The 11,545-nt window shown below is 40.9% G+C and overlaps 1 protein-coding gene across 1 annotated transcript in view; it reads left to right on the top strand.

The window, feature by feature from the left end:
* Window positions 1-11,545, top strand: part of LOC145489110 (uncharacterized) — a 32,833-nt gene that overhangs the window by 5,309 nt on the left and 15,979 nt on the right. The window contains exons 3-14 of the mRNA XM_081468017.1: window positions 415-442; window positions 891-1,050; window positions 1,656-1,748; window positions 2,171-2,234; window positions 2,608-2,706; window positions 3,603-3,703; window positions 4,273-4,315; window positions 8,790-8,885; window positions 9,139-9,257; window positions 9,736-9,888; window positions 10,174-10,260; window positions 10,647-10,730. Of these exons, the coding sequence (XP_081324143.1) occupies window positions 415-442; window positions 891-1,050; window positions 1,656-1,748; window positions 2,171-2,234; window positions 2,608-2,706; window positions 3,603-3,703; window positions 4,273-4,315; window positions 8,790-8,885; window positions 9,139-9,257; window positions 9,736-9,888; window positions 10,174-10,260; window positions 10,647-10,730 (1,127 nt within the window). The remainder of the gene's footprint in view (window positions 1-414; window positions 443-890; window positions 1,051-1,655; window positions 1,749-2,170; window positions 2,235-2,607; window positions 2,707-3,602; window positions 3,704-4,272; window positions 4,316-8,789; window positions 8,886-9,138; window positions 9,258-9,735; window positions 9,889-10,173; window positions 10,261-10,646; window positions 10,731-11,545) is intronic.

Raw genomic sequence — 11,545 nt, 5'->3', positions numbered from 1 at the left:
TGAGAAATTTCCCCATTTGGAAGAAGTGATGATTCCCTTATGATTTTCATAACCACTTGTTGATCCCTATGATTGTAATTGAAAGGTTTTCAGACATAAATTTTGCAGTGTGCAGTTGGCAAAAGGTGTTATTAAGATGTGTTTTATCACTATGAATTGTGTGAGACTCAACTAGTTTTTGTGATGTTTCTGTGAAATAAGGACACCTAAGTTTAGACCTGTAAGAAGTCTGGTAAGACATAGTTTCTATGTTTTTGTACATGTATGTTTTCTCATTAATGGTTTCTGTGGAAAGGGCATTAAGGAGAAAGTTAGTAACTGGATTACGTTGATTTTGGACTTCTTTAAAATGTAATAAATAACCACATTATGCAGTAATTAATTTTTATGATAACAATGTTTGCCTTTTTTCAGATCGTGAAAACCAGTCAATTCTTTGCACGTAAGTAAAATAGTTAACACGCACAATGTGCTTACACTACATTCTAAGAGTGACCTTTGACACACACAATTTGTTTATTTGAGTCATGAGCATGTGTCACTCACTCATTGTCACAAAGTGCTGCAAATTTTCGAGAACATCTCACTCAAATTGAAGATGATAGATGGCTGTTTTCAAGAGCCAAAATAATTATATCACAGCTATTTCAGCACTAGCTACGTGTTCCACACAATTATATATTTACTGTGAAATAAATTTTACTTTTTTCATCCTGTTAATCCGTATGATGGTTCTTAGAATTTGTCAAAGTAGACAATCACATGACAATTTACGCTGGCTAGTTTTGTGTTATTTTTTGCTCTCATATTGATACTGTAAAAAGTTGATCCCTTGTAAATTCTTTAGGGTGTCAGGTAGTGAATTTTTTTTGCTGTATTTGTGTATTCAGTGGAGAGTCTGGTGCTGGAAAAACAGAAAACACCAAGAAAGTAATTCAATACTTGGCTTCAGTAGCTGGCCACTCCCATACCAAAGCAGCTCAAACTCCAAAGAAATCTGGTTCTACTAGTTCTGCAGTTAGCACAAAGGTTGGAATTTCTCACAGCCAGGTGAGTATTTTACATCTGATAACCCTACAGATTACTGTATACCTTCAAGGGTTTCTGTAGTCTAAAAGATGTGGCTCATCCAGATTACCTTCTAGATACCTTTTAATAAACCTCTCTGCCAAATTATAGTTTCGAGAAGCTATTAATGGTGTCTTATTATTGGCTAGCTCCATGAGAGGACAAGACAAACCAGATCCCGCAGTGCAAGTGGCTACTTGAGCGGACAAAAAAAAAAAAAAAACCATCTGGCCTGCTTGGGATTACCCACTGTGTCTTGCCAGCAAATGGTGTTTTTTAATGCCACATAATTATTTTTTTATTGGTCAAGCTTGTTCGATGAACATGGCTGGATATTGTCCTTGTTCATTTTGGGCATGTTTATGGATCTTGACTGCATTGAGGTCCATCCATGTGCACAAAAGGAACTTCATGGTGCTAGTTACGTGACTACTGAACTATTGGCTTTTGAGATGTGTGGGTCTGGTGCTGTAATGTAGAGAGGATATTATTATTCTGGAGTTGTTTAAAAATGTGCTCTACTTTTTCAGGTGTTTGTCATTGGTTGATTAAGTGTTTAATAAATGATACTTGCTCTGTCTTCTAAGGTTGAGTTGGAAAGACAACTTCTGGCAGCTAACCCCATCTTAGAAGCCTTTGGAAATGCTAAGACAGTGAAGAATGACAACTCATCACGTTTTGTAAGTTTTCTGTTTATACTATTCACCTACTTTATTTGTTTCTACCACATCATTGAAACTTAATTACAATTTATCTTAATTTTAACTGTCTTATTCACGTGTAAGCTTCAGCAAATCTTAGCAAGGCTCCAAAAAAAGTGTCATTTGGTCATCCGGGACAAGTAGATTCTCCTTCTGGGCAAGTAACTTTTCACTCTCACTTTCCCGATGGGCAAGGGATCAGTCAAGTAGCCTGCCAACTAAATCATTAAAAGAGCAAACTATGATTTGCTTAACCAAAACATAATTTTAGAGCTACTTGTCCCAAGGGCAAGCTGGAATTCAAGTTTTTTTGAGTCTTGCTTAGTAATAGAAATAAGATAATAAATTGCATTCTGCACTAATTAAGTCAGTTTAATCTGGCCAATGTCCTTGTTTCACAGGGAAAGTTCATCAGAATCAACTTTGACGCATCAGGATTCATTGCTGGTGCCAACATTGAATCTTGTATCCTTTAGAAAATTGTTAATATCTTCTTGAAAGGATCCTGCAAAGTAGTTTTGTAAAGCAGTTCTCTGGGATTAAGCATTCAGAGTTTCACTGCACATAAATGTGATCACTGTTTTTCATGTTTGCTAGAAATGCAGGAGTGAAATGTGATGTACAATATAGTTTTGTTTAAATAATTTTGTTCCCACCATTTTCACCATCTTTTAAATAAAACATATACATCTTACATTTATTTGATGATTTGACAACACACGGATATTTTAGGATCATTCCTCATTCATTTTGGTCTAGTTGAATTCCCAGTTATAAAGCTTACTAGTTCTTTGTGGAAAGTCTCAGGAAACCATTTACCCTTGACTTGTGGCATAAGACCTGCTTGAAAAGTCTCGTGCGGTACGACAAGCACCAAATGAAAGATGCTTTCACATTTTCTACCAAGTTCTGAATGGATTGGACAAAAAGACCAAAGGTAAGTTGGTTTGCATTGAAAATGTCAAAAGATGAAAGAAGGCTACATGTACATGTAAGTGTCATGTTAAAATTAACTTTAGTCCATCATGAATCATAAGCAGGGTATATCTCAGTGTTGAACGGCTATTTTCAAAGTAAATGATTACTGATCATCATATTTATTTATAAGCACCTGAGAAACAAAACCAAATAAATAAAAAAGGAAAACCAAAGCAAAACAAATCAAAATGACTCATTCTCATTGGAAAGCATTCTGAGATTGGATTTAAAGTTTCCAAGATCCACAATTTTCAAGGTACCAAATAGAAAGGAAAACCTCAGATGGAACTAAGAGCAGTATCTGCACAAGCAAATCAAAGTAAATAACATGAATTGCTGAGAATTGACTGAACTTTGCTCCTGGTGATAGCACTTTGCTCTAAATTTTGAAGCAATATGTATTGGTAAAGACACTTTCACCCCTGGAGAATTGAAGCTGTCTTTTTCAAGACATAAATAATTAATCAAGTTAAAACAAAGAAAATCACAACCAATAAGGAGGTTTGAATACCCAGTTTTAATTAGCATAGATTTTAATGAGTTTACTTCTCCGTTTACCCCTTAGTTTTTGTTTTGATTGAGAGGATATATCAAACACTCGAGACAGTGTTTCATCGGCTTTCCAAACACCTCCAATTTTGTCAAAATACTCCGCTGCTCGTCGTCTTTAGCTCTCTTGGTTTTTGGATACTTGATGAAACAGTGTCTCTCATGTTTGATATATTACATTAATACACAACAAGGATCATCAGCACAGATGATCAGAACCTGGGAGGGTTGTGGGGACATGATGATGATGATGATGGTGACGATGATATACAGTTATGTTGATGCATCCATCTTGTTGTACTACAGCGGACATGTTATTCCAGGATGCAAGCTCATATAGTTACTTGAGCAATGGAAACTTGCCAGTGAGTGGCTGGGATGATGCCGCTGATCTTCAGGATTCTCTGGTGAGTGCTGAAATAGGAATATAGCACTGAGATATTTTTTCTTATCAGGTTTGGTAACGTCCTTGTTACTGCTAGCTGTTGTATGAGTTTCTTCACAATCATATCTATAGCAAACTTCTTGATTGTAATTGGTTCTTGGCCCGCCTATTTGTTATGTAGTCGGTGTGTGATCATGTGGGTGTCCAATTACAGGTATCCAATTTCAACTTTTTTAAACTGGTAACTTGTAATTGGATATCTTTGCTATTCGCACATCAATTGCATGACTGGGCTTCAATGGCTTCCTTCTTAATGTTCCTCACAGTTTTTACATCTTATGGAAAACACCACTGGCTTTTTCTCTCAGAAAGAAGTGCTCAAAGACCTTTTTAGTCTCAAAATTTGTTATTGATAAGATTAGTAATTGCCCCAAGTGGAATTCAATTCAGGGAGAAACTGTGCTCAAATCGGAATTTGGCTGCACGCTCATCTCATTTTGAAATTGTTCGCATGATTACTCCTTGAATTGTACTTTACTTGGTCCAATCACTATTACCAATAATGTAACATGGTTTCGTCTCCTTTGACAGACCTGCATGAGGGATATGGGAATCCCAGAAGATGACATAAATGGTAAGTTTTCTATTTCTTCAAAACTGTGATCCAGCCATCAACAGTTTAATTTAAGGAAAGGCAAGTGGATTGGCTATAAATCAAACTGTACCATCACCTTTTCCAGATCACAATAAATACCTGTTTCTGGAATGGAAGATTTGTGTGCCACTCTTTTGTGAAGAAGACCATTTACAAAACCTCTTGCTTGTTCATTTACTCTCTCTCTCTCATCCTTCCCTCTTGTGACGAACTATGCATACCTGTAATTAGGTGTTATTATGATTGTTGTTATTTTCGTAAGTGCATGGGCACATATGCGGTATTTAAGATGCAGTCTTGTAATTTATGCGTCTTGCGGTCAGTTTCACAATGTAACGGCTAGCGCTGTTTGTGCGCCATTAAAGACAACATTTTACCGTTATCTTTCGTTACATGGTGTCAGGAGTGGCTTGATCTCCAATGGCTTATCTTCAGTTGTTGCTTGCACCTCATGCTCTCAATATTAATGACTCCAACGTCGCTGAGAAATGGAATGAATGGAAGGAAATGTGGCTTCACTACAGTGTAGCGGCTAAAGTCAACAAAGAAGATGGCGAGTTTCAAGTTGCCACGTTCCTCACAGCGATAGGTCCTGAAGCAAGGAAAGTCTTTAAAACATGGAATTTAACCGCTACGGAGAAAAAGGACATCGATGCTGTCATCGAGCGATTTGACAATTACCGTAACCCAAGAAAGAATGTTCCGTTTGAGCATTATCGTTTTAATTTGCGACAACAAGAGCCTGGTGAATCCTTTGACCAGTATGTAACTGCACTACGCCCATTCCTTCACATCGACACTGGGGCCCGTTGCAATGTTTTACCGGTTTATATCTACAAGAAGGCAATTGGTGACTACCGCCTTGAGAATGTTAACCCAGTGAAGTCGTCAATTGTGTCTTATGATGGTGGAAGCATTCCGGTTCTGGGAACAGTAAAGATCCAAGTACAGCGTGGATCTTTTATGTGTCTTCTGTTGTGTTGTCTGGTGGAGAGCAAGCGTTGCCGTCCAATTCTGGGCAAATCCGCATGCGAAGGAATGGGCGTAGTCAAAATCAAAGACTCGGACACTATTAGACAGCCTGATACCAGTGGTGGTGAAGTTTTCTCTGTTCAAGACGCAGTTTCTAGCTCTAAAATTCTTACCAAAGAGCAAGTCATTGAGATGTTTCCTGATGTTTTTGACGATGGGCTTGGTGTGCTGGAAGGCGAATACCACATCAGGCTCGACGAATCAGCAAAGCCTGTTAAGCACGCTCCCCGACGAGGTCAGGTTGCTCTTCGCGCTAAAATCAAAGAAACCCTTGATGAGCTGCATAGTTCTGGAGTCATCGTACCGGTCACGAAACCTACACCCTGGATCTCCTCTATGTTGGCTGTCCCCAAAAAGAATGGGAAAATTCGCATATGCCTCGACCCAAAGGATCTGAATAAAGCAGTTGTTCATGAGAACTATCCCATGCCCACTATCGAGGATATTGCTACTCATCTTCATGGTGCTAAAGTGTTTACAGTCCTTGACGCCAAAAATGGGTTTTGCCACGTAAAGTTGAACGAGGAATCTTCTTATCTCACCATGTTTCATACTCCCTTTGGTCGGTATCATTGATGTAGGATGCCGTTTGGCATAAGTTCCGCCCCTGAGGTCTTTCAGCGGTGAATGCATGAACTGATCGAGGGTCTCACCGGCACAGAAGTTGCGGCAGATGATTTTGTGGTGGCTGGTTTTGGTGACACATATGAGGAAGCTGTCTGTGATCACAACAAAAGCCTTGTCGCTTTTCTACAGCGGTGTGCCCAGCGTGGAGTCAAGCTTGCGGTGGAGAAACTTCAACTGTGCTTAGAAGAAGTCCCGTTGATAGGTCACTACGCAACTAATTCGAGCTTGAAGGTTCACCCCGACAAGGTGTGCGCCGTTCTTGAAATGCCTCGCCCCACTGATGTAAAGGGTTTACTTCACTTCAATGGAACTGTTCAGTACTTGGCTAAATTTCTTCCTCACCTGTCAGAAATGTCTCACCCACTTTGCCAGTTGACTGTGAAGAACACTGAGTGGATTTGGTGAGATTCTCAGGAGAAAGCGTGGAATGACATCAAAACGGCCATCACCCAGGCCCCAGTCCTACATTACTACAGCCTAAACGATGAGGTCACCCTTCAATGTGACGCTTCTGATATGGGGCTTGGAACTGCCTTACTTCAGTTACAGCAGCCAGTAAGCTTTTCGTCAAGAGCCCTGACCCAAACTGAGACCAGATATGCTCAAATTGGGAAAGAGCTCCTCGCTATTGTGTTTGCCTGCGAGAAATTTGACAAGTATAGTTTTGGGCACGACGTTACCCATGTGGAAACAGACCACAAGCCCTTGGAGGAGATCTTTAAGAAGAGTCTCTGTGATGCACCTGCAAGGCTGCAACGGATGCTTCTTCGACTTCAGCGTTACAATCTTGACGTCAAGTACAAGAAAGGACCTCTCATGTATATCGCAGATACCCTGAGCCGCGCATACCTTGACGAAACGGTGTCCTGTGAGGAAGTGAAGTCCCTGGAGCTTGTGGATCACCTCGAGACCCTGTGTGTTTCTCCCTCTCGACTGGCGCGGATTGAGAAAGAATCCTCCCAAGATCAAGTCTGTAAAACTCTCAGCCAGGTGATTTTGAAAGGCTGCCCAGATGATATCCGCGATTGCGATCCTGCCCTCCGTCCTTTCTTCCAGTTTCGTGGGGAACTGACTGTCCAAGGACACTTGAATTTCCGTGGTTCTCGTCTATTTGTTCCCAGTGCCCTGAGGAAAGAAATTATGTCTTTGGCTCATTCAAGTCACATCGGTCTTGGTGGTTGCCTTCGTCATCTGCCCGAATGCATGTTCTGACCTGGGATGAGCTCGCAAATGAAAGATTTTGTTAGTCAGTGTGATGTTTGCCTCACCCATTGCGACTCACAAGTTCGGGAACCCATCCTTCAGCATGATGTTTCTCCGTGTCCTTGGGCCAAAGTAGGTGCTGACCTTTGCTATTTCTCCGGTCGAGTCCTCCTAGTTGTGAGTGATTATTTCAGCAACTTCATTGAGGTCGATTCTGCCTCTGCAGAAAACGCCAAAGCTGTAATCAGAAGTCTAATGGCCATGTTCAGCCGATACGGGGTGCCAGATTCCGTAGTCACTGACAATGGGCCGTGCTTTGCGTCATCAGAGTTCTCAAAATTTGCCAGTCAGTGGAACTTCCAACATGTCACTTCAAGTCCCCGCTATCCCCAGAGCAATGGTAAGGCCGAGAACGCAGTTCACACCGTCAAACACCTCTTTACGAAATGCCGGGCAGCTGGGGTCAGTGAATTTCAAGCACTTCTTGATTGGCGCAATACTTCAAGCGAGGGACTGGATGCTAGTCCAGCCCAACATTTATTTGGACGTCGTTGTAAAACGTTACTGCTGGCCACTGAAGCTCTTCTCAGACCAAGATTCAGCCTTACCACTGATGCTAAAAAGCTACGCGTCCAGAAGGAGAAGCAGAAGAAATTCTACAATCGTGGCAAGCGCCCTCTAGCTCCACTTAAACCTGGTGAAGCGGTTCGTGTTTGTTGCCCGCGGGGTACCTGGAAACGAGGTATATGTTTTGAGGGAAGTAGCTCCCAGATCCTATGATGTCCAAGTTGACGGGGAAGTTCGCCGTCGAAATCGGAAAGATATCTGGCGTGCCAATGAGCAAGAAATGCCGCTGAACGGCTATGAGCCTCCTTCACAGCAGTTTGAAGAGGTTGCTGCCGAGGCCACTGTGCCACTCCCTTCGCCTGAACCTGTGACACAGACCCCTATGACTGAACCCGTGGCCCCGGTCCCTGTGGCCACACCTGCGTCGTTGCCCTTTGTAGCTGAACCTACGCCAGCACCGGGCTCATCTGGAGAGCAGGAGATCAGAAGGTCCACAAGACGGAGAAACCCTCCTGGCTATTTCAAAGACTGTCATGTCTTAATTGGACGTTTAGTAAGAACAATATCCTTATGAGTGATGACTTTAGCTTTCCTTTAAAGGGGAAGATGTGACGAACTATGCATACCCGTAATTAGGTGTTATTATGATTGTTGTTATTTTCGTAAGTGCATGTGCACATGTGCGGTATTTAAGATGCAGTCTTATAATTTATGCGTCTTGCGGTCAGTTTTGCAATGTAACGGCTAGCGCTGTTTGTGCGCCATCAAAGACAACATTTTACCGTTATCTTTCGTTACACCTCTCTCGCTCTCTCTCCATAACTCCTGCCATCTTTTTTGCTCTCTTTCTCTTTCCCCTTCTTTTATTACCCTATTCCTCCCTCACTCTTGCACTCCCTCTATTGCTCGCTTGCCTTCTCACTCCTTCCATCTCTCACTGAAGTGCCCACACTAGTTTATACTGTATCCATGTGCTTATCTGCGGTATCTTTGCTAATGTTATTTTATGTTATTTCCTCTTTAGCCCTTTTCCGTGTAGTGTCTGCTGTCCTTCAGTTTGGCAACATGGTCTTCAAGCAAGAGAGAAGCTCAGAACAAGCCATCATGCCAAGCAATGAAGGTCAGCAGTTTTTTCCTTGCATTTAATTCAGGTTCTGCAGTGTCCACATCAATACTTGCATCCAACATTAATTTAACAGATAGAGCAAATTAAGAAAACTATATATCAATAAGGGAATATTGTCTTGAAGTAGTGCCAAATTCTTAGATCTACATGACCCATTAAATGAAATATATTGCATTTCTCAATCAGCAGGGCAAATGAGTATTCACCTGACTTATTCCATCTCTATTTACTTTCCTTCTGCTTATAGTTGCTCAGAAAGTTTGCCATTTGCTTGGCATTCCAGTCACTGAGTTTTCAAAGGCAGTTCTAAAACCAAGAGTGAAAGTTGGTCGTGACTATGTGCAGAAAGCTCAAACAAAAGCACAGGTAAGCCCTGTAAGAGGGTACTTACAGAAAGGGGTATCTAACCACCTGGTCAGCGTGTTTTGTAGTCGCAGACAGGTCAACAGAAGTATTAGGTACAGTAGTTAAAGACAGAGATAGATTTGTTATTTGTCAGGATTAGTGAACTCCAGTGTGAAGCAGATGCCACATGATCAGGGGTTTTGTTAATGTTTTCAGCAGGAGAGAAACTGGTTTTTTACAAGGTAGCAAAACTTTTTGAACTTGACTTTTTAATAAGAAACACTTTTCTCTGTATGGTCAAACCAGGTGGGCAAGATCATCTTCTCAGCCCGTCAACCTGCCTGGTGCCTGGCCTTTAATGAAACCCCTGCATGATATACTGTAGGCAGTAACATTGCTGGCTGTTGACAGATTTTTATAGGGCTGTATCCAGTGATAAGTTTGTGAGCTTCAGTGTGTGTTTTATCTCCGTTTGATCAAAACTTCTTTCATTTCACAGGCAGAGTTTGCCATTGAGGCTGTCTCAAAGTCTCTTTATGAGAGAATGTTCAAATGGATTGTGTCAAGAATCAACAAGTCTCTCGATAGAACAAAGCGTGAAGGTGCTTCATTCATTGGCATTCTTGACATTGCAGGATTTGAAATCTTTCAGGTAAATTCATTGCCATTATTCTCATGTCGGATCATTTATCACAAAATACTGTTTATTACAATGTGTAGTTCCAGAAAATATCCATACCTCTCCCATGGAAGGGAATTTTTCTGAGTCCCCCCCCGCCCCTCTGGAAATTCCGATTGAGCTTCATACATTTCTTTAAATTTTTTGGTCTTACAGAACCCTGCACCCCCCAGGAAATTCCAATCCCTTCTGTGGGGGGAGTATGGATGTTTTCTGGAACTAATAATTAATAAATGTTTTTTGTACTGTCTGTTTCAGATGAACTCCTTTGAGCAGCTCTGCATCAACTATACCAATGAAAAACTCCAACAGCTCTTCAATCACACCATGTTCATTCTGGAACAGGTACTGTTCTCATTTGCATTCTTTGCCATTAGTTGTCAACATTACAAATGCAGAGTTGACATTTTATTTTCAAGTATGGTATTTTAGGTTGAGGCTCAGTGGTCTAATCTGCAAGTCTCTTAAACTCTAGATTGGATCATGTTGTACTCTTGTGCAAAACATGTTACTTTTCACAGCACTTACACCTTCTGTGTAGGAGTATTTGGATGCTGGCAAATTGTTATTTAACCAAAAAATGTAGCAACAAAAAATTACAGTACAGGTGTTATTTCATCTTAGACAACATTAAGCTGAGAGATGGTCTGCCCAAGCCACTAGGCTCAGAGCAGACCTTGTGAGTGTCATGTATGCTGTAACTGTGTGCGACTCTTGATTGGTTACAACAGGAAGAGTACAGGAAAGAGGGAATTGACTGGAAGTTCATTGACTTTGGATTGGATCTACAACCATGCATTGATTTGTTAGAAAAGGTTTGTATAGTGCTGTTGATGTTACAGGGCTTGGAATAATGGCTGGTCAACGGACAATGTCTGGTCAAAAATTGATTTTGTTCACCTCTCTACAATGGCAACTTTCCTCTCTCCCCAAGTTGGCTGTTGTGGGGAGGTGTGACTTTAATCCTTATTCTCCCTGTGGAATTTGCTGCTAACTAACCTTGTGACCTACACAGGGTTTGTACGGGTCCTGGAAAACCTGGAAAGTCCTGGAATTTTACTGTGGCATTTTCCAGGACTGAAAAGTCCTGGAAAGTGCCGGAAATCTGTTTAACTCAAGTAAAAAATATGAAATGTATGGCATACAGCAAGGAGAATTAAAATCGAGATCTTGGGAGTGAAAGGGTCAATGTGAATTTTAGAGTCCTGGAAAAATCAATCTGAGTCCTGGAAAAGTCCTGGAAAAGTCCTGGAAATTTGTTTCTGAAAAAGGGTACGAACCCTGCCTACAGGTAATGTGGGAAGTGATGCCTCTTAAAGTGTCAGGTACAAAGGTCCAGGCTACTTTCTAATATAAATTCAAACCAAACATGTATCTTAAAACTTAAGTCCTTTGTATTAAGGTGAAATTAAAAATAGCAAATAAATTTGTGTGAATCACTTCAGCTTGGATAAAAATTGAATAGAAGTGATAGGAAGCAATAGTGGGACGCACAAGTGTAATTAAATTGATTTCACTGTGTATTGCGGCTATCCTGTGTATTCCGTACATTTTTGCATTGAATATGAGCTACTCCTCCAATAAAAGTTCACTAAATAAACTTGCTGAATATTTAAGCATCGTGCTGTCG

Source organism: Orbicella franksi, chromosome 6 (genome assembly GCF_964199315.1).
Source record: "Orbicella franksi chromosome 6, jaOrbFran1.1, whole genome shotgun sequence".
Taxonomy (NCBI): Eukaryota; Metazoa; Cnidaria; class Anthozoa; order Scleractinia; family Merulinidae; genus Orbicella; species Orbicella franksi.
This window is presented reverse-complemented; position numbering and strand designations above follow the sequence as displayed.